A 23,423-nucleotide genomic window follows, 5' to 3' on the forward strand; every position below is an offset into this window, starting at 1 on the left:
GGTAATAACTTGCACCCTAGAGTATGGAATAACTCCTTTCCCTTATTCTATCACCACTCTCTGGAACACCATTAAATGGAATGTAGAGTTTAAATCCCTTAATACTCAGAAATCAGGGATTTTCCCAAAATACCAGCTACTCTCCATACCCAAGGACAGGTGAAATACATGCTCCCAGATTTCTCTTGCTTTTAAACACCAGCTTTTTCCTCAGAAGGAAACCTCTCCTCCTACTCCTGGCCACGACCCTCTCCCCTTGAGGGGAACAGCCCTTCAAGGCCCCACTTCCTACAGCCTAGAGATCCCTCTCTTCCTTACTCCATATTCAGAAAGGGCAACTCCCACCAAGATTTTATACTCTCCTAGGCCATGACTCCATCAATTGGAACCCTTAACAACATTCAGGATAAAACATTGCAATAAACGCAATACAATCCACAGCTCAGCATTGTACTCGATGCCATTCAGTTGCCATCCAGCAGTACTGCAGGCCCAATCAACATTTCTCCTCATAAAACTTCAGATCAAGGATTCTCCAGGGGTTCCCCCACCCAAAACACCTGGAAATATTAACTCGTGACTGAGGACACAACTGGTGACCCCGTCATACCAAGAATAAACCCGCGCAATTATGCCTCTTAATAAGTTTTGGGTTTTTCCATCCAATCCACACCAAATTTTCAGAAATAACACAGGAGGCAAAGAGGAGTTACACAGGGGTATTTTCTTTTTTCCCTGCATCCATGAAGGTGTACACAAAAGTCAGGAATGTAGGCTCCATAAATTCTATGTGGAAATTCTAGTTTGAAAATGCATCCTATGTAATAAATGAAACAAGGGGAGTTTGGGGGATTTTCTTTTACTATACACTTGTATATTTTCATACACTATTACCATTTCCTTTTGTTTATTAATGACAGTGCATGGCTTTGTTTTCCCACTTCTCAATTTAGGAAATGTCATCCAAGCCACATCTGCTTCATGCTGCTGAGAAGAAGCTGTCAATAATTTGCAATTGATTTCATGGTGATTTGCTAACAAACTGATGCCATAGCTTGTTTCAGATAAGAGGAACCCAGACAGTGAATCCAAAATAATTTCCTGAGACATCCATGGAGGCGAAAAAGACAGCATTTTCCCATTTCCCATTTTCTGTTCATCTCCGTATGACAGCGAAGTCTGATTTTCAAAGTATCGTCTTTAGAAGTCCAGATTTAGGTAAGAGAATCTATTTGTCCAGAGCTTTTGGGCAGCCATTTCCAGACCTATTATGTTTTGATTTTTTTTTTGTTTGTTTAATCTGTCAAGTGCACTGAATTCAATACAGAGCAAGCTATTATTAAGGTACTCGTTCTTTACAATTGTTATACCACCAAGGGCATACGGACTTGTTTTTGGGTGAAATCTACCTATACTTTTTTCAGGTGGTTCTCCCATTAAGAGGGCAATTTCCAACCCCATTTCTGCAGGTAACAAAGCATCTTCCCTGTGGAAGAGGAAGATTTGAAAATTATTCGCCCTCAATAGTTCGGGGCTGTTCCTAGGGGTGGAGACAGGGTGGGCTATGCAACCACGTGTGTAGTTTTGCAAAATCAAAACTACGTGCGTAACTTCCAATGGAAAAATTAACCGAAGAGAAAGCAGGCACAAATCCCTGCGAGAAATCTTTCAGGGGCAATAATAAAAGCAAAACTATCCAGGTACTTTAGCTTTGATTACTGGTGCAAACCCTGTAGGTAAAATGTGCCCTCGGGGTTTGCTACAATACGGGCAATGTGATATTTCCCTTCCCCACCCATTTGCTTAATGGACAGTTCAAATACAGTATTTACACAGCTGCAATCATACTGTATCATCTTAAACCGTATCTGAAAGTAATATTCAACCTAGGATCAGAAGGATCAAAGATTGTATTTTGTCACAAAAATAACCAAAAAAAAAGACAAATCTGAATAACGATTGTTATATAAATCTTATCTTAATTCACTGATAATATTTAAGATGGTGGTTGCTTAATTCCCTCTTAAAACAAGGACTTACCATTTTCCTTCCAGGCGTTATTTAAATTCAATGATAATAATGTCTGTTCTCAGGGAACACTCATGCAGTAAACAGCTTTCATGGCTGATTAAATACCTCAGCTCAACTCCAGGGCTTTATTTGCAGTGACAATGTGTATTATTTTGAACAAGCCCTGAAAAGAGACATTATCACTTAATGATGTCAAATGTTATTACTGTTATCATTCTGTTAAGAGATCTTCAGAATACTATGAGAAAATATGAGGACAGGCTAAAGAAAATAAATATTACCACACTAGTTATAAAGTAAAGCTCATACAGGCAAGACATAGGACTGATTCACTAAAGGCTTCTGTTTCTACAGGGAAAGATCTGGATGAATCAGGCCCCTCGAAGCAACTTTTACACGTTTGATAATATTAGCCGGCACAGAGATTATTCTCGGTTAAATACAGACGAGTAGGCAGGATGCCATATTAGAAAAAAAAAAAAAAAGAGTACAGCAGCAGAAGGACATTCAGCCTTCATGGTGGAAGCCCATCTGGCACCTACTCATAGAGAGCATCATGGAAACACGGGGACCCGTTTATCAGAACGTGAAAGAATGCTAAACTATCAGACCATCCAAGGAAAAACATGAGTTCATTCTTTGGCAACTTGCCTACGAACGGACCTCTGTAACCCATGCCTTCTCCCCACTCACTCCCCCCACCCCAAAAGAAACACAATTCCTTTGAGAAAATACAAATGTAACTGATATTTTGTAGCTATACAACAGGATATTTATTTATTTAAGTTTTTTCTATACCGGCATTCGTGATAGGTATCACATCATGCCGGTTTACAATAAACAGGGGGGTGTGATAATAGGTTACAATAAAAGAACAAGTAACAGGTGCTAAGCGAAAACAATTGCAGTTACAATAAAACAGGGAAATGTACAACTAGGAGCAGAGAAAGGTGATAGGAATTTAACAGAATACATTTACCAAACTTGGAGTTTACTAGGTTATGTCATTTGCAATGTTATAATTTTCTGCGTAAGGGTAATGACTGGAAGTTGGTTAGTGGTGAGTTAGGATTCATTCGGTGTCCGGAAAGGCTATATCATCTATCCATCTGCTTTATTTTTCTTTACTACCACTTAACTTGTGCTGTTTCTCATCCTCCACATCATGCTGCCTTGAAACACTCCTAATTATAGAGACTTATATCAGAATATGGACAACAATAATGGTCTAAATAAGATGACTGTTCAGCGTGGCTGGCCATTTATTCTACTCTGCTAGTAATGGTAATGACAGAACAAGTTAGGCTGTTTTGTTTTGCCTGGGAATTATCTCCTGCTCGTTTAGGCTTCCTGCTCAATCAGAACTGGCCTCTTTTGCATATATTGCCATGAGTCTTCACTCACAATACACAGGGGACTTTTACCTCTCCTCCCAACTCAGTCCAACCACCGCAGAGTCAGTCCTTGGCCATGGGCCACGCAGAAGGCCATCTTCCAAAGGCCTGCAATTCTGGGCTCCATATCCAGGCCATTAGGTGTCCCCACTGTGCAATGGCTGGTGTGCCCTCCTCCCCAGGGGCTGTGAATACTGTCTCCATAGCAACCGCAGCCCTGGCCAGCCTGGGGAACGGAAGGCCTGACCCGGGATTTGAACTCATAATGCCCTCCACATGGCACAATGCTGCCCCTGAGCTACCCGTCCGGTTCCATAAACTGAAAAAAAAAGAGAGAGTGTGCTCCCTCTCTTTTGAAAACGCCAAACATTGTTAACACAATTGATAGTTTGTGTAAAGAATGTGGCACATTATCTCCCCAGCACCGAGGCCTCCTTATGATTTGCTTCCCTCATGTAACAGAACTGAGCTATGAAAAGTCTTCTTCCATTCTGTTTTTCTGAAAAAACGTTGACAAATCAAGTAAAAAAAAAAAATCCCAGTCCAAAAGACTAAAATTTAGTAAAGAGCTAAAGAGCAGGTGGCAGCAAGTATTGGCATCGCAAAGAAAGCACAGCAAGATGGGCGGGGGACTCGAGGAATCGGGAAGCTGTGATTTTTCCATCAGCGACAGAACTATCACTCGAGCTGCAATAGCGGCAGCAGCATCACTGAGTATGTGGATAGGAAAACTAGGAGTCATGAACGTGCCATTTCCTCTTCAGCAGCCACACCATGATAACCTGAGCAATACGAGTGTCCTCATCAGCAGCAGAAATAGCTCTGCTGTCATCCTTCGTGCCGGACGTCAGCATCCTTAGTACATAACCTTCCGCACTCTCTTGTTGGGCTGTAGACACCTCCTGCTGCACCCACAGATGTCACTGTGATCTCTTGAGACTGGTTTCTTCTCCTCCTCCTCCTCCTCTAATGGCATCACGGGCACCTCCCTCAGCTGGGGGGCTAGCAGCAGGAGGGTTTTCTTTCTTGGCTCCTCCCTTGCTGGCAGATCTGGTGGCCATCTTTGCCCCATGTAAGCCTATGGGGAAATTTTTCCAAGTTCCCCACAGCATTTCAAAGGTCAAAAAAATAGTCACTTATGAAGTTGAGAATTTCTTCCTCCACTTGGATCTTAAAGTCTGCACCCTGGAGCCCCACATTGCTAGGTGCCATTTTATGCAACCCCAGTGTGCGTGGCTTGCACAGGTGGGGCCATAAACTCATTTATAATTTATTTGGGCAAGAACCCTGACTAGCTCTTTTCTGTTGCCCCTTCCCCAGGTTGAGGATCCTTTGGCTTGAGGGGAAAGGGTTCCTTTTAGGTCCCAGTGCAGGGGTGACTGACATTCTTTTGGTTATCCTTGGGAGAAGGGTCACTTCTCTTCCTGTGTACACAAATAAAGATGCTGGGTGCACTGGGTTAGTGTCCAAACTTACATTTGCTGAATAAGATAGTTGCAGATGACACAATGATTATGCTTCCTGCACCAAGGTCTTTTGTCTTCTCAGTTACAACTTTTGCCTCTATCTGAGGAGGAATCTTTGAATGGGCAAGGGATCCTCCTATCACCCCCCTGGAATAGGTGAGATGGAGGTCCCGATGGGCAAGGCAACCTTTAAGCTGGGCAGGAAAACCCCTTCCATGGATGGCCAAAAATCCTGTCCCTGCACAGAGAGTAATCTCTTTTCTCTCACCAGGGGCTGAAGTTTCTGGATTGGTGTCCTCTAATCTCTTTACAATTCTTGTACTCACGGTTAGCAGTTTCTTCCTCTCTTTGTATTTATCTCAGTCTCTGCTTCTCCTCTGGATCCCTTAAGAGAGGGATTCCTGGAAACAGGTTTCTTACCCTGCTCCTATGCAGATAGAAAGGGGCAGCCACAAATCTTCCTCCTGAATGGTTAAACTTAATGTCTCTTTTTCTTAACCGAATATAACACCAGAGACACTCCTCACAACGGGTCACCGCCTCTGGGGCAGGTCTTCCCTATCCCTGGATGTCCCAGACACAGGGCTCCCTGTTCCCTGAATCCGAGAAAGGCCCAAGTGTTCAGTGAGGCTCCTACCACATAAAGCTCAAAATCACCAAAACAACCCGGAGAAGTATGCAAACCCAGCTAGGGAGTAGCCTGGCAAGAACAACCTCCTGACCCTGCTCAGGAATCCCAGGCTGGGTTAGCCTGTTCCCTCTGACTGGGCTTGAGAAGCTCGAAAAGGTTAAGCTCCTTATATTACCTCCTAACTCACTAAAACATATACATGACTGCCTCCAGACACGCAGGAGAGAGCTGTTATAAAGCTTCCAAGGGGGACGGCCATTCCCGGGCCCCTCAAAGGGAGGGGCTGAATTTGAATAGGGTCCCCTCCATCCATCCACTAACCTATTCTACCTAGTGCTTCCCTGGTCATAGTAGTAACCAAAGAATGGTTCTTGGTTACATGTCTTTTAAAATAATTGATATAGAAAAAAAACAAACAAACCTGTTTGTTAAATTGTATGTACTTTTATTGTAATCTCTTCTGCTGCTGCACACACAATGCCAGCAATACTCCACTATTGGCATTATTCAATAAATATGCTTTCCATAGGATCAGAATGGTAAAAAATAATTTATAATAACGGTCTATATATTAAATGATTTTTTCCCCAATGAGAAACAAGTCAAAGTCTTACACTGGCACTGCCAGCCTGGTGTATAGACTGTAATGACATGGGTGTGTTGAAGAGTTCAGAGGAAGTCTGTGTGAAGACACTATTGCATCTGTGTAATAGTAAGTGCCCCTGAGGAAGCTCTTATGGCAATACATGTCGGGCTTTATGGAATCTTGAAATGCCGATGCATGGATAAATGAAGAACTCACTGCTAGTTACTGTTTGAGATCCACTTTAAAGGGCTATCACTCCTTAACCTTGTTGGGGAGTGATTTTTTTCTCCCATTGCTTTTTGCCGGCTATTAATTGTGAGAAGATAGGTGACTACACCAATGTTTTGCACTAAGAAGAATGGTAGCTGATTTGCGCTTTGGGACATTTTGGAGAATGATTTATCCTCCCATCATCCTTATTAAACATTTTTGCATGTATTAATTTTGTTTGCATCTGTTCTCTTAGTTTGAGTTGATTTTCAGATTTGATGCAAGTTTTGTATACAGATTATTGTTATACACAATAATTATCCCTAGTACATACTGACTAAAGTAGCTGTATTCTCTTCTTCTGCATACATAATGCCAGTATCATCCTGGCAAGGTGGACTCTGGTCCTTGAAAGTTCAAGTCTCTTTCATTTTTGCCACACCAGACCAACACAGCTACCTTTCTGAAGAGCATCATCCTAATGGTTCTGCCTTTCTTCTCCGTGAGCATCCATATTCCCAGAGGAGAAATCCCATTCCCCTTGGAGTCTGGGCAAGACCCCACATAGACCTTCAACCAACATCAATCCCAGAGTTCAGGACAAGATCCTAAACTTCAGACCAGTAAAGAATCTGAAGCAAGTGAAAGGACACAAGAGACTGCTTCAGATAGTCCCCAAGGCTATCAGGTATTGGGTAGGGTTCAGTCAAAACAGGGTCACTGAGAAGTGGGAAGTTGTTTCCAGCAACCCAAAGGCTAGCCAGCCCAATTCCTTTCAAGTCACCTGCAAGCAGAAGTCTTATTGCCAAGTTTCACAGCTCCAGGATTCCAGTTCCAAGTCACTATCAGCTCCAGTTCCAACTTTGTTACTTACTTTTTGACTATAGCTCCAGGCCTGCAGTTTCAGCATATTCCCAATCTTTGTTCCAGCCTTGGAAGTTACCTGCTTCTGACTCCAGGTCCAGGCCTGCAACCCTGATCCAGTTCTCAATCCACTCCAGTTTTTATTACCTGTAAGTTCCAGGTTTTTGTCTCTGCCTACCCAAGCACAAGTTCCGGTTTCAACTCTGCTCCAGTTCTTGTTACCTGTAAGCCTCAGATCCAGGCCTCTATGTACTCAAGTGCATATCATGGGTAGTTTTCCAGCCATTCCTGGCCCAAGTGAGACCCAGACCCAGAGCTCAGCCTTACTCCAAGCCTTATAAGTAACCTATAAATGGTAACCTGTACTTGGAAAGATAGAATTTGAGAGGTTGATATTCAGTGCCATTTAGCTGGATAAATTTGGACTTATCTAAGTGTTGCTGTTTCAATACTCAGCCATGACCAGTAGCTGCCACTTAGCTGGATAACTATTTATTTGTCCAAATGATGGGACAGGACAGAGGAATTCTGGGATGGAACTACTTTTTCAGCTTAAGGCCTGATTCACTAAGCCATTTCTCCCATTTTGTGTCTATGGAAAAACCCTTAGTGCATCAGGTACTAAGTTAGCCAGATAAGCCCTAGACTCATCAAAATACAATAAGGAGAGGGAGGAGAGGGAGGGAGGGAGAGAGAGACAGACAGAGAGTGAAGGAGGGAGAGAGAGACCAATATGTCACGCTGCTGTTTATACCACTGTAAGAAGGGGCATTTTTATCTTGGGGTGAGGTTTTGGGGGGTAGGTTTTGAGGGTAATTTTACATAAACAGTCAGAGGTATGATGACATCAGTGAAGATTTTCTGTCATTTGGAGTGATGAAAGGTAAAAGAGGAGTTGATTTGTACAATGTATTCTCTACCTAGCTTGATTGCAGCTAGGTAGAGAGTGCATCAAGCTAGGTAGAGAGTACATTGTACAAATCAACTCCTCTTTTACCTTTCATCGCTCCAAATGACAGAATATCGTCACTGATGTCAAGTTTGTTGCTCATACCTCTGACTGTATATGTAAAACTGCCCCCCAAACCTCACCCTGACTTAATAGTGCCCCCTCTTACACTGATATAAATAGTAGAGTGACATATTGGTCCCTATAGAGGCTCAGGCTCCCTCTCCCTCTCCCACAAACCATGGGCACAACATAAAGAAAAAAGGTGTAGTTATTTCCAGCATTGAAACCCACATTGCTATGCATTACTCTATTACATTTGACATTAGGAGCTGCTAGTTACCATTAACTCCACTCATACTCCTTCCACTTGCATAGCAAATGTCACATTTGCATACTAACACATATTACACTATTTACTGCACACATTATAACATTAAGGCCCTAATGATAAATAACCCTGTAAGTTAGATCTGCTATTGATTATTTATTGAGAACTGTATACAATTCTGGTTGCTGCATCTCAAAAAAGATATAGATGTGATGGAGAAAGTACAGAAAAGGGCAACAAAAATGATAAAGGGGATGGAACAGCTTCCCTATGAGGAAAGGCTGAAGAGATTAGGGCTGTTCAGCTTGGAGACAAGATGGTTGAGGTGGGGATATGATAGAGGCCTTTAAAATCATGAAAGTTCTAGAATGGGTAAATGTGAATCGGTTATTTACTCTTTTGGATAATAAAAGGACTTTCCACTGAGAAAATTAACCATTTAATCCTATTCTCTGTTTCCTGTCTTTCAACCAGTTTGTAATCCATGAAAGGACATCATCTCCTATCCCATAACTTTTTAATTTTCTTAGAAGCCTCTCATGAGGGACTTTGTCAAACACCTTCTGAAAATCCAAATATACTACATCTAGTGGCTCACCTTTATCCACATGTTTATTAACCTCTTCAAAAACATGAAAGGAAAATAGACTAGACTAGTCTTGTAATCTTTGTCCTCATTTTCTTTACATAAGAACATAAGAAATTACCATACTGGGCCAAAGGGTCCATCAACCCAGCATCCTGGTTCCAAAAATGGCTAATCCAGAATACAAGAACCTAGCAAGTACCCAAACACTAAGTAGATCCCATGCAACTGATGCCAGTAATAATAGTGGCTATTCTCTAAGACAACTTGATTAATAGCAGTTAATGGACTTCTCCTCTTTGAACTTATCCAAACCGTTTTTAAATCCATCTACACTAATTGCACTAACCACATCCTCTAGCAACAAATTCCAGAGCTTAATTGTGCGTTGAGTGAAAAAGATTTTTTTCCAATTAGTTTTAAATGTGCTACTTGTTAACTTCATGGAGAGTCCCCTAGTCCTTTTATTATCCGAAAGAGTAAATAACCGATTCAAATTTACCCATTCTAGAACTTTCATGATTTTAAAGACCTCTATCATATCCCCACCTCAACCATCTCATTTCCAAGCTGAACAGCTCTAATCTCTTTAGTTGTTCCTCATAGGGAAGCTGTTCCATCCCCTTTATCATTTTTGTCGCCCTTTTCTGTACCTTCTCCATCGCATCTATATATTTTTTGAGATGCGGCAATCAGAATTCTACACAGTTCTCAAGGTATGGTCTCACCATGGAGCAATACAGAGGCATTATGACATTTTCTGTTTTAATCACCATTCCCTTCCTAATAATTCCTAACATTCTGTTTGCTTTTTTGAATGCTGCAGCACACTGAGCTGACAATTTCAATGTATTATCCACTATGACGCCTAGATCTTTTTCCTGGGTGGTACCTCCTAATATGGAACCTAACATCGTGTAACTACAACATGGATTATTTTTCCCTATATGCATCACCTTCCACTTGTCAACATTACATTTCATCTGCCATTTGGATGACCAATCTTCCAGTCTCACAAGGTCTTCCTGCAATTTCTCACAATCCGCTTGTGATTTAACCACTCTGAATAATTTTGTATCATCTGCAAATTTGATTACCTCACTCATCGTACTCCTTTCCAGATCATTTATAAATATATTGAAAAGCACCAGTCCAAGTATAGATCCCTGAGGCACTCCACTGTTTACCTTTTTCCACAGAGAAAATTAACCATTTAATCCTATTCTCTGTTTCCTGTCTTTCAACCAGTTTGTAATCCATGAAAGGACATCATCTCCGATCCCATAACTTTTTAATTTTCTTAGAAGCCTCTCATGAGGGACTTTGTCAAACACCTTCTGAAAATTCAAATATACTACATCTATGGCTCACCTTTATCCACATGTTTATTAACCCCTTCAAAATCATAAAGCAGATTTTGGAGGCAAGACTTGCGTTGGGTAAATCCATGCTGACTGTGTTCCATTAAACCATGTCTTTCTATATGCTCTGTGATTTTGATCTTTAGAATAGTTTCCACTACGTTTCCTGACACTGAAGTCAGGCTCATTGATCTATAGTTTCCTGGATCGCCCTTGGAGCCCTTTTTAAATATTGGGGTTACATTGCCACCCTCCAGTCTTCAGGTACAATAGATAATTTTAATGATAGGTTACAAATTTTAACTAATAGATCTGAAATTTCATTTTTTAGTTCCTTCAGAACCCTGGGATGCATGCCATCTGGTCCATATGATTTGCTACTCTTTAGCTTGTCAATCTAACCTCCTATATCTTCTAGGTTCACATGATTCAGTTCATATGAATCATCCCCTTGAAAACCATCTCTGGAACCGGTATCTCCCCAACATCCTCATTAGTAAACACAGAAGCAAAGGATTCATTTAGTCTTTCTGCAATAGCCTTATCTTCCCTAAGAGCCCCTTTAACCCCTCGGTCAACTAACGCAGTGGTCCCCAACTCTGTCCTGGGTGCCCATCAGACAGTCGGGTTTTCAGGATATCCACAATGAATATGGCATGAGAGAACATTTCAGTGTTATGGAGGCAGTGCATGCAAATTTTCTCTCATATATTCATTGTGATTATCCTGAAAACTGGACTGGCTGGTGGGCCCCCCAGGACAGGGTTGGGGACCACTGATTTAACGGAGCAACTGACTCCTTCACAGGTTTCTTGCTTCAGATATATTTTTTTAAGTTTTTATTATGAGTTTTTGCCTCTACTTCCAACTTCATTTCAAATTCTCTTTTAGCCTGCCTTATCAATGTTTTACACTTAACTTGGCTAGCTTATGCTTTTTCCCATTCTCTTCCAATTTTTGAAAGATTTTTGTTTGGCTAAAATAGCCTCTTTCACTCACCTTTAAACAATGCCAGTAATCATTTTGCCTTCCTCCCACCTTTCTTAATGCATGGAATACATCTGGACTGTGCTTCTAAGATTGTATTTTTAAAAAATATCTATGCCTGTTGTAAACTTTTAGCCTTTGCAGCTGCATCTTTCGGTTTTTTTCTAAATATTTCCTCATTTTATCAAAGTTTCCCTTTTGAAAATTTAGTTTTAGAGCTATAGATTTACATATTGTCCCCCTTCCAGTCAATTCAAATTTGATCATGTTATGATCACTATTGCCAAGTGGCCCCACCACCATTACCTCTCTCACCAAATCCTGAGTTCCAATAAGAATTAAATCTAAAATAGCTCCCTCTCTTGGTGGTTCCTGAACCAATTGCTCTATGAAGCAGTCATCCAGGAATTTTTTGTCTCTAACATGTCCTGATGTTACATTTACCCAGTCAATACTGGGATAATTGAAATCTCCCATTATTACTGCAGTGCCATATTGGTTATCTTCCCTGATTTCTCTTAGCATTTCATCATCTGTCTGACCATTTTGTCCAGGTGGACGATAAAATACTCCTAGCACTATACACTTACCCAACATACATGGGATTTTTACCCATATAGATTCTACTGAGCATTTAGTCTCTTGTATGATCTTTATCCTATTGGGCTCTATATCCTACTACATAAAGTGCCACACACCCACCAAGTTGATCCTCCCTATAATTGTGGTATAATTTGTACCCTAATATAGCACTGACCCATTGGTTATCCTCCTTCTATCAGGTCTCTGAAATGCCAATTATGTCTATCTCTTCATTCACTGCTTTACATTCTAACTCTTCCATCTTACTTCTTAGACTTCTGGCATTGGCGTATAAACATTTCAAAGTGTGTTTTTTGTTTGTGTTAACAACCTGCTTTTCAGTTGATAGACATAATTTGGAATTCTTTAGCTCATGTGATTCTTTACTTATAGGCACATGGACTACGTTTGCTTTTATTGGAACCTCTCTGTTGGGATGCCCTAACTCTCCTGTTTCATTAGTATCCTTCAAGGATACATTTCTCCAAACCATGCACTGCTGAGTGACTATCGGCTTTCCCCCTTGTTCTAGTTTAAAAGCTGCTCTATCTCCTTCTTGAAAGTTAGTGCCAGCAGCCTGGTTCTATTCTGGTTAAGGTGGAGCCGTCCTTTTGGAAAAGTCTCACCCTATCCCAAAAGTTATCCAGTTCCTTACGAAACTGAATCCCTCTTCCTTACACCATTGTCTCATCCATACATTGAGACTCTGGAGCTCTGCCTGCCTCTGGGGACCTGCACATGAAACAGGGACCATTTCAGAGAATGCTACCCTAGAGGTTCTGGATTGAAGCTTTCTACCTAAAATCTTAAATTTGGCATCCAGAACCTCCCTCCCACATTTTCCTATATTGTTGGTGCCCACATGTACCACAACAGCAGGTTCCTCCTCAGCACTGTCTATAATCCTATTAAGAGTAATACAGAAGGGTATTGTGCCAGAAAACACCAAGCTGGACAATTTGATTTTTTAGCATACAAATTTCCCGTAAGGGCCAGATATACTAAAAGGTTTTTCACATTTTGGGGGCACTTTTTAAAATTCCTTCATTGCTTGGAAACCCATGGTTACATTTTCAACTGGAATTTCCACATGGCGTTTTCCTTCTGAAAATTCAGGGGGGTCAGCCAGTCTCAGAGATACTTCTGTAGCCATAAAACAATCATGGGAATTACAAAATGAAATCCATGCATGCTGCTTGCCAGCCCCATCCTGACCCTTCTTTTTGCAGCAAAGATAACACTACAGTGTGGATACTTTACAATACAGAGAGGGAAGCCAATTTTTTGCCACTGATTTTACTCAGGTAACTGCTTAGTGACCCAGGAAAAAAAATTGTTTGAATATTGTCATTCCTGTGTCTATTGGAGGTGTGCGCTTACGTTTTTTTTTTTTCTATTCTTTTGTTTTCTGTTCATTACTCTTTTTTAAATGTTCATTTGTCGTCTATTTGAAATTAATAAACAGCTGTAACCCCTGCTTGGGGCACATAAAATGATGGAAAGAGTTTTCCTGTTGGAGAAGGTTCCTCCTTTCCAAATGTGTTTGGTGGGGTCTTAGCCTACCCTAGGCTTAAGGACAGCAGACATTTCATTCAACCACATTTCTCTCTGACTGGACAGGGAGGATTCATCCCCTTCCTTCCATGACCTATGGCCCCTGCTTCAGTGATAATGCTAAACAAAAAAAAAGGGTAACAGGCACCATGTTCCAAAGTCAAACCATTAACTTTATTTCTGGAGGAACTAGCCAGCAACTATTTACATAGGCTTGAGGCAGATAAAATGGCAACTACTGAATTCATCAGAATTCATGGAACTCAAGAGTCAGTACTTTTATTCCTTTCCTCCATAACCATTAAGCAGGGCATAATGGCATACCCTAGACATTAAGCCAATGTTTGCAGGCTTTTCATACATTCCTTCAGCACATCAAAGGGATTCAATGCTATAAAAGTAAATCCTCCTCCCTATGCACCAAAGCTCAACTTGACACCTCAGAGGTACTTCAACTTTGTCTCAGTTCTCTAATGCTATTAGGAAGGAATGAGGTGAACTTATTCCCGATACCCATACCAAAATTCACATCCAAAAGGAGCCACAGTGCAATTTCCCGGTCTAAGAGCTATTCACGATTTCGGGGTCTCCAACCTCCCACACCTGCTTCCACACTGTAGTACTTGCATAGCATGTAGGTTTTTTTCCCAGCATATCCAACACCATGGACCTCTTGGAGAACTCTTGTCTCAAAATTACTCCACTCCTGCTTCTCCTCAGTTCTATTCCTCAAAAGGCAGAACAGCTGACATGCCAACTGGATCATGGTCAAATCCTCAGAAGGAGGAAGAAACCTTTTTACTTTTAGACCTCAGGCCTCTCTCTTTGAGAGGAAGAGCCCTTAGAGGGTCCCACTTCCAAATTTGGAAGGGTCTTTGAGCCTACTAATACAAAGGTTGACCTCTCCAGAAGACAACATCCTTGGAGGTTAGGAAAGGGCAGGATACAAAAGAGAAAAAACCCACCAAAAACCTTCTGCTCTTATATCTCCCGCTAAACCTTCATCATCCAATCAGAAAAACCAATATATTTAAGACGGCACATACCATTTTTCCCCCAAAACCCATCATTGCTCCAACAGATATTGCTCACTATTTAAAAATGCTATCCAGTGGACATTTGTTATTACTACATGCACAAAATATTTAACAGTTTTCCCAACAAGGCAAACATAACAATCCTGGTATCCCCCTCCCAGAACCTCTTATACTACTACAAAACTCAAAGAGCTCACCATATTTGGGGGTCTCCCTACATTACAATATAAATTGAAACTAAACAAAATAAAATGGGAATTCCCCCCTGCCAAAAACCTAGTGCCAGTAAAATTAAAAAATTCAAGGCCCCTCTGACCTGCTCCAACTCCCATCCCAGAGGGTTCTTACCCATTGTTGGTCTTTAAAATTCAGACTGGGAAGGGTCAATCCCCAGTCGCTCTTGCCCTGCTGGGTGGACATTTCAAAATGATGCCGGCTGGCAAATTTTTATTGTATAGATGTTTTGTTGTACATCTAGACAACAAAATGGTGCTGGCCTCAGGGCTAGATTGCTCCTGCCACATTTAAACTTTAGAGGCAAACAATGGGGTATAAGGCATATGGAGGGTGGGGGGAAGACCCAGGGGGGTCCTCAAATTTTTTCATTTTTGTAGCGGGGCAAGGAGCAGCAGGGATGCCAGGCTGGGGCTGGCAACTACTCAGCGAGAAAAATGAAACAAAAAGAAAAATGAAATTTCATTTCACAAAACAGGAAATTTCAGTAAAATGTTTCCTTTTAAATGAAAATACATCCCTAGAATCTATGGAGAAAATGCTTAGTAAATCAGCCCCTTAAGCAAGAAAGAAATACGTTCTGGCAATAAAGGTCTGAACAAGGTCCATGTCCTTTTTGCCCTTACCTTTGATAGCAGCTAAATAGCCTCGTAGCTCTCTCTGAAGCCTGGTACCTTCTGCCTGTAAAATGCCGAAATAAAAAGGTTATCGGAATATGCAATCAATCTAGAACGGAAGAGACAAATGTCATGTTATGGATAAATTCATTTCAAGGGATCCCAACCTTTATACACAGCAAAATTCATATCTGTCAGAAGTAGGAAGAAAAGATGTAAGGGTGCATTTCATAGAAAACATAGAACATAATGGCAGCTAAAGACCATCTACATCATACAATCTGCACATCCACATCTTCTGCTTTTTTATTTATTTATTTTTATTTATTTGTATTTTTCTATACCGGCATTCACGGAGTTCGTATCATGTCGGTTTACATAAAACAAGGGGTGAGAAATACATTATAACGTAAATAACTAATAACATAAGAGTATACATTAAAAGTAAAACAAGTGCATGGAAGAAAAAGTTACAATAAAACGGGGGTCATTCTAACTGGGATTAGAGTTAGAGGAAAGATAAAAAGTTTAACAAGAAGTAAAACATTGTAGTGATTGGTAGATAGTGACTGTTTCAGTTTAATAGGAAATGTTCAGTAATGCTGCTGCATTTACAGTCCCTTAATCTCCCTCAGAAATCCTCTGTGCTTGTCCCATGTTTTCTTGAATTCAGTTACTGTTCTTGTCTACACTATCTCCAGGGGAGACTGTTCCATGAATCTACAACCCCCCCTATTCCAACGATGTTCACCCCCTATTCCAACGATGTTCACCCCCTATTCCAATGATGTTCACCCCCTATTCCAACATCGTTGGAATAAGGTGGTGAATACTATTGGAGTGGAACAGCATATATATGTATGAAAATAATGTAATGTTAATGTAATGTATTAGAGGTTTAAATACGGGTGAACATTGTTGGAATCATGGGGATGGAATGGAGTAACATATTAGATGTTTAAAATAACAAGTGAGTACTGAAAGACTAATTGGATTTTATGGGTGGGTTTAGGTTTTATGCGTATGAATGAGTGTGAATGTGGATATGGGATATTAAAGGGATAGGGATACGAGACTTCTGTGGAGTATTATAGTGTATATGTATGATACTATGTTATGTAAATATGACATTTCCACAGTTATAAGATGGATGAGGTCTCTCATCATGTTTGATCAAAAGTCTATATTTTATGCATTTTGGGGTAGATTTTCAAACAAGGCGCGTTGGCGTACTTTTGTTGGTGCTCCAGGCGCCAACAAAAGTATGCGGGATTTTAGTAGATACGCGCAGAGCCGCGCGTATCCACTAAAATCCTGGATCGGCGCGCGCAAGGCTATGAATTCTGTATAGCCGGCGCGCGCCGAGCCGCGCTGCCTACCCCTGTTCCCTCCAAGGCCGCTCTGAAATCGGAGCGGCCTTGGAGGGAATCCTCTAACGCCCTCCCCTCATCTTCCCCTCCCTTCCTCTATCTAACCCACCCGCCCGGCCCTGTCTACACCCCCCCTTACCTTTCTCCGGGGATTTACGCCTCCCGGAGGGAGAAGTAAATCCCCGTACGCCAGCGGGCCTCCTGCGCGCCGGGCCGCGACCTGGGGGCGGGTACGGAGGGCGCGGCCACGCCCCCGGACCGCCCCGGGCCGTAGCCACGCCCCCGTACCCGCCCCCAAAACGCTGCCGACACGCCCCCGAAACGCCGCAACGACCGGGCCCGCCCCCGACACGCCCCCCTCGGAGAACCCCGGGACTTACGCGAGTCCCGGGGCTCTGCGCGCGCCGGTAGGCCTATGTAAAATAGGCTCACCGGCGCACAGGGCCCTGTTCGCCTAAATCCGCCCGGTTTTGGGCGGATTTAGGCGAGCAGGGCTCTGAAAATCCGCCCCATTGTGTGAATTGGTGAAGTGCAATATAAATTAATAATAAAAATTTGAACAAATTATGCTCTCTTTGTATGGGATCATATACATGTTGTAACACATAATGAATTATTGTATTGTGTAAATGTATGATATTAATTATTAATGATTCCTATTGTGTGATGTTGATGTTACATTAACCTGTCAATATTGGCGTAATCAAAATCTCCCATTATTACTGCATTGCCAAATTGATTAGCTTCCCTAATCAATTTGGCCAGCATGGCAATTTGACCCAGCATGGCAATTTCTTATGTTCTTATGTACCCCTTTCTGATGTCTTTAAGCAATTCAATGTCATTGAATTGCTTAAAAACAGAACTGTTATGGGTGGATCCTGGTCAGTTGCAGAAATACCTTGTGTTAAGAGAGTTAGATATACTTCCATCTGAAGAGGTAAGATCATTGGAAGTTACTCTTGATCAGAATTTGTCTTTGGAATAATAGATCGTCAACTTCGTCCATATTTAGATTTTCAGGCTTTGAAATCCATGACTTACGTACTTGTATTGTCATGAATAGACTATTGCATTGCCTTATATTTGGGTTTATCAACGAAAATGATTCAAAAGCTTCAGTTAATCCAGAACACTGCTGCACACATTCTAATAGGAAGCTCTAGAAGAACTCCAGCTGGTCCACTTTTGGTCCAGCTCCATTGGTTTCCAGTAACATCACTTCTAAATATCTAGTTATGGCCTTCAAAGCTTTGTGAGGAATGGGTTCTCCCAGATTGAGGAAAGGGCTAAAATGGCATGAGGTTTGTAGGAATTTATAATCCAAAAGGAAATCTTTTATGCAATTACTATCTGTTAATTATTTTATTGGAAGTATTCCAGCTTTATGGAATGAGCTTCCTTTAAATTTGAGAGATGAGGCTAACCAGAAAGAATTTAGGAAAAAAATGGAAAAAAATGTTTTTTGCCCTCATCTTGTAATACATGATATTTTAGAGATAGTGGGCAACTGAAGTATAGAGAAAGTAAAATTGTAGGTCCAAGATATTTTGATTTTTGATTACCATTTTTATTTTGTATTTTGTTATTTTAGTTTTAGCATCGTCTATCTTTAAATTTGTGTATTATGTGTATTAACACTGTAAATCACTTTGGGGTGATTTTTTAAATCAGTAAAGCAATACATAAATATGAAATTAAATTAAATGTTTGTTGATTTTATTTTTAGATAGTGCATCACATTGTGCAATACTGGGAAGGTTTTAAGAAAAACATATATTAGTTAAACTTTAATATTCCTATCTCCTGTTTTCACTAGATAAAAACAATCAGCATTCAGTGTGATATTAGCTTTATCTGAAGTTTTTTTTTTTAATGAACATGCAGATACTGTAGATACTTACACATCTGAGATTATCATGTTTTATACTGAGCTAGCATGTGGATTTGCTAAAGTAGCCCCCTTTTAACAAAGGCCTACTACAAATAGCTTCTTTATTTTAAGACATCAGAAAGGGGTACATAAGAACATAAGAAATTGCCATGCTGGGTCAGACCAAGGGTCCATCAAGCCCAGCATCCTGTTTCCAACAGAGGCCAAACCAGGTCACAAGAACGTGGCAAGTACCCAAACACCAAGAAGATCCCATGCTACTGATGCTCCTGTTTTTTCTACTTCCGAAACAAAATGTTTCTTTCTCCTGTGATGCAACTGAATGCCTATCACTCGAAGTGACAGACATATTTATCAGCTTGATATACCCTACAAACATGTCAATTTAGAAGAAAACCAATTGTATGCTTAGAGATGTATACTAATAACTTAGCTACAAATCTTGGCATGCCATGATGAAACAATTTAGGCCACATCAAAAACATTAACACACTTGAGACTGAGGTCTGATTTTATCAGCACAAGTCTATAAAGCGTAAAAGGATCCATTACAAAGATTTAGCTAAAAAGGCAAAAGGAAAGAATCAATAAAAATAGTCCAGTGAATTTATTCTGTCTTCTGAACAGAGGTACAACTAGTGGCCTGGATAGAGATGCTGTTGAACATCCTTGCTTCCTCCTTGTCAAAATAATTATTTGCTCATAGAAAAATGATGAATTACAATGAAGGCATCACATCCTTCTCGTCCCTTCTCCCTCCTATTCATCTTGTCTTTTCCTTCCTGCTGACTTATCTTCCTCTCTCCATCTCTCTTCTGTCCTCTTCCTGCTGTCCTACTTCCTCCTTTTGACTGTTTCCTCACACTCTTTCCCTTGCTGTCTCTTCCTTCTCTCCCATCCCTTTGTCTCACTTTTACTGTCCACCTTCCTCTCCTTCCAGTTTTCCATCCTCCCTCTGGTTCTCATTTTCCTCTGACTCCGCAGTAGCTCTGTCAGGTGCTGCAGTTCTGGGGCTGGCGAGGAGGTGCCACCTCACTATCCCCACACGCCCTCTCAGCAACAAAGGCTGTGAGGCCTGACGGGTGCGCGTCCTCCTCCCCTTCTCACTCCCACTAGGGGCATTTTCTTGCTAGGGAACACGAGAAGAAGAAGAAGAGGATCTTTGCCTGTAATAGCACTGATTGGTCATTGTCCTTCCCGGAGCTGGGGATATAATGTTGAATAAATGTATTTAAATGTCAAAAAATATCATATAGTGGTTTCAGGTTTCAATTCAGTGCATAATTACGGAAGAAACAGCCAAAAAAAAAAGCGTTACTCATGGCAGAATTCAGAAAGGGTAAAAGTACAGTAGACGTTTTCCATTATAGCTGCAATTCAACGCAGAAAAATACTGATTATTGCTAAGCTAGCGGCAGCGATCATGCAATAGATAATAATAGGAAATTTAATTAAATAAACTTAACCCATGCTAGAGGATGTTGGCGATGATGAGTGCTGTCTACTTCAGACCAGACCTGTAATTCTCCCTTCCTGGAGTCTCTAATGCCTCTCTTCCTCGCCTCCCACAGAATAAGTCACTTACAAAATGACAGAACTGATGCTGAGGGCTCAGTACCAGCATCAGCACTGTCGTTATTTTTGTGAAGCATCACAATGGCCTTCGGCTGTTCCATCAAATTCTAACAGCATGAAAATGAGATTTACAGAAGAAAGTGGCTACCTGCCTCAGGAGTTTTGTGCTCCAGTTTTACTGCTTCTGAAACACAGGAATACATCTGGTCACTGTTAGGGCAACTTTCGAAAAGGTACCCACACAATTGCAAAGTCCCCTGGTACTTTCACCGGAGGGATGGGGTTTTGCAGCAGTTCTCACAAAGAAAGTATAAACGTGCTCCTCCTTTGAAAATTGCCCCAGGAGCACGTGCCTGTTTTTTCTGTGAGTACTTTTTCTGTATATATTATTTTTTTCCTTCAGCCTGTGCAAACATGCTCCAGAGACCACCTACTTATTACCATGCTAAAAAAAAAAACACATTGGTGATACCTGAGCGTACTTTTAGCTGCTTAAGGCCTGAAAAATTTCACACAGGTGATTTACTATAGTAAATCGATATTTACCCTGGAAAATGGCTTTCAAAAATGGTCCTCATTCATTTTAAATACTTTCTTTGCTCTGAAATGCATTCCATTGAGTTTGAAGATTACTTTCCAAAACTATCCATGGTGGTAGAGTTCGGTTTTTTTTTCTCACTTTCCTATTTGTTCTCTTGTTGAGAAAAAATGTTCTTGCCCTCCGATCTCTAACCAGCATGACTGGGGCCGCTGGTAGCTGCATTTATAGTGTGGGCATCGGGCGTGACTCTTTTCAAATAGCACAGGAATTGTGCTGTGGTGCATGATCTTGCCACTGGATCACAGATACTTCCCACGCTAAGGTTTTATGTGTGCACCATAGCAGAATTTTAGTGCCGGCTATGAAAACCTCTGCCCTGCCTTTACAAACGAGCCTCCAAGAATACACTCTGCTTTTACTCTGCAGGGCTCAGAGAGCAACCAAAGTAGGAGAAATATGGGTACAAAGCAAATCTTCTAATGATTAGTTTTTATCTTTTGTTATTATAAAGGTGGTTTCATTAGCTATCAAATAAAAGCCCTTTCACGAGACACCAGAAACAAACTTCCAGGAAACAATGAATACATTGTTTTGCTGTTTGATTTCATCACATGAACCCAAATAACATAATTGGGGCAAACATAGCAAAAGTACCTGAACAGACTAGGGATATTTCACTACTGCTTGGTCCTTCTCTACTAGGAATCCTACATGAGTGTGCGGCTCAATCTTTAGAAAATCGATTATAACTTATTATGCAATTTATTATTGTACACATGTAGCATTACTGTTTTAAGCATCTTACCAGGTAGTCCATCTTAGCCAAATAAAATAAACAACTATAACAATTCAGCTCACAAACACTGCCACTGTGTGTGTATTTGTGAGATTAGAAGCAGTGTTCTATTGATAAATTCTTTGCTTGAAAAAAAAAAACCATGCAATTAAAAACTTTCCCCTGCATGTCTATTTTTCCTTTTCTACTTATATCTATAATCCTACTACATGTGGTGTTACTTTAGACTGGACCTCATGGATGCTTGAGACTACCAGACAACCAAGAGACAAGAAGCAAAAGTATCATGCACTTTTCTCATTATATTATAGGATTCCAGTACAATGAGACTTACTGGACAAAATGGTGCCCTGAGCAAGGGTTGCATTTTATGCTTCTCTTCTAGGCTCATCTGCTAGCAGACTCAAAAGAACAGCATGGCACCTCTCTCCGGCTTGGCACCCTGTGGTGTAGCCACGGATGGTCTGGGTGGGCCATGGCCCATCCACTTTGGGCTCAAGCCTGCCCAACCAGGGCAGTCCAACACTGGAGCTCCAAGGCCATCGTGGGATCCCATCCCTGCAACAGCGAAGACGAGGACTGGAGCTGCAAGGCCCTCATCAGATCCCATTCCCTGCAACGGCAAAGAGGAGCGCTGGAGCAGCAAGTCCATCATGGGATCTCATCCCCGCAACGGCAAAAAGGAGAGCCGGAGCAGCAAAGCCATTGTGGGATCCCCTCCATGCGATGGCGAAGAGGAGGGCCGGAGCTGCAAGACCTTCGTGATTTCCCATCCCCGCAATTGCGGAAGTAGGACTTTGGCTATGCTTAATGAAAAGGCCCCCCCCCCCCCTGTGTGTGTGGGGGTGAGAACAGAAGCTTGAATATGTGTATGTGGGTGAGAATGGGAGCCTGGGGGTGTATGTAGATTAGAATGGGAGCCTGGAGATGTGTGTGGGTGAGAATGGGAGCCTGGGGGAGTGGGGGGGGGGCTAAGAATTTGAGCCTGGGCGTGTGCAAATGTGAGTGAGATTGGGAGCCTGGGGGTGCATCTATGTGTGTATAAGAATGGGAATATGGGTGTGCATCTGTGTGTATGAGAATGGGAGCCAGGGAGTGAGAGTGAGAACCTGTATTTGTGATAAAGCATGTGAGAATGAGAGCTTGTATGTATGTGTGAGTGTGTGTGTACAGAATGTGAGTGTGAGAGCTTGAATGTGTGTTGGGGAGAGTATATGAGAGTGAGAGCTTGTGTTTATGGTAGAGCATGTGAGAGTGAGAGCGTGTGCGTGTGTGTGTGTGTGTGTGTAGAAAATGTGAGCAAGAGACCTTGGGGGGAGAGCAGATGAGAGTGAGAGCTTGGAATCTGTGAGAGAAAGCATGATCCTGTGTGTGTGTGTGTGTGTGTGTGTGTGTGTGTGTGTGAGTGAGGGAGGAAGGGAAGAAGACAGTAGGAGAAGAAACAGAATGAGAAGAGAGACCCTAAAAATGTATTAGGAAATGACCTAAAAGGGAAAAGTGGGAAAAAAGACTGGGATCAACTGATTAAAAAATACAAACATCAGACAACAAAGGTAAAAAAAAATATTTTGAGATTTTAGGAATTGGAATATGTCATCTTTGGAATGTGCATGTCTTATATTTTTGCAATTTGCTCTTTCTTCAGTATTTCACTGTCCAGAGTTTAGTTTCTCAGGCTTTCTATTTTGGTTTTGTCTGCATGTTTCTGTTTCTAATTTGTAGTCTCTTATTTCTATCACGCCGATACAGTAAAGTGCGTGTGTTTGGCCGCGCGTTTTCAATGCACTATTTTTACCCCTTATACAGTATGGGGTAATAGCACGTGGA

The 23,423-nt window shown here is 41.4% G+C and overlaps 1 protein-coding gene across 1 annotated transcript in view; it reads right to left on the minus strand.

The window, feature by feature from the left end:
• The window catches only part of AMPH (amphiphysin), a 467,360-nt gene that overhangs the window by 239,201 nt on the left and 204,736 nt on the right, over positions 1-23,423 (minus strand). Inside the window, exon 3 of the mRNA XM_029587079.1 lies at positions 15,430-15,484. Within this exon, the coding sequence (XP_029442939.1) occupies positions 15,430-15,484 (55 nt within the window). The remainder of the gene's footprint in view (positions 1-15,429; positions 15,485-23,423) is intronic.

This window comes from Rhinatrema bivittatum, chromosome 2 (assembly GCF_901001135.1).
Source record: "Rhinatrema bivittatum chromosome 2, aRhiBiv1.1, whole genome shotgun sequence".
In the NCBI taxonomy this organism is placed as follows: domain Eukaryota; kingdom Metazoa; phylum Chordata; class Amphibia; order Gymnophiona; family Rhinatrematidae; genus Rhinatrema; species Rhinatrema bivittatum.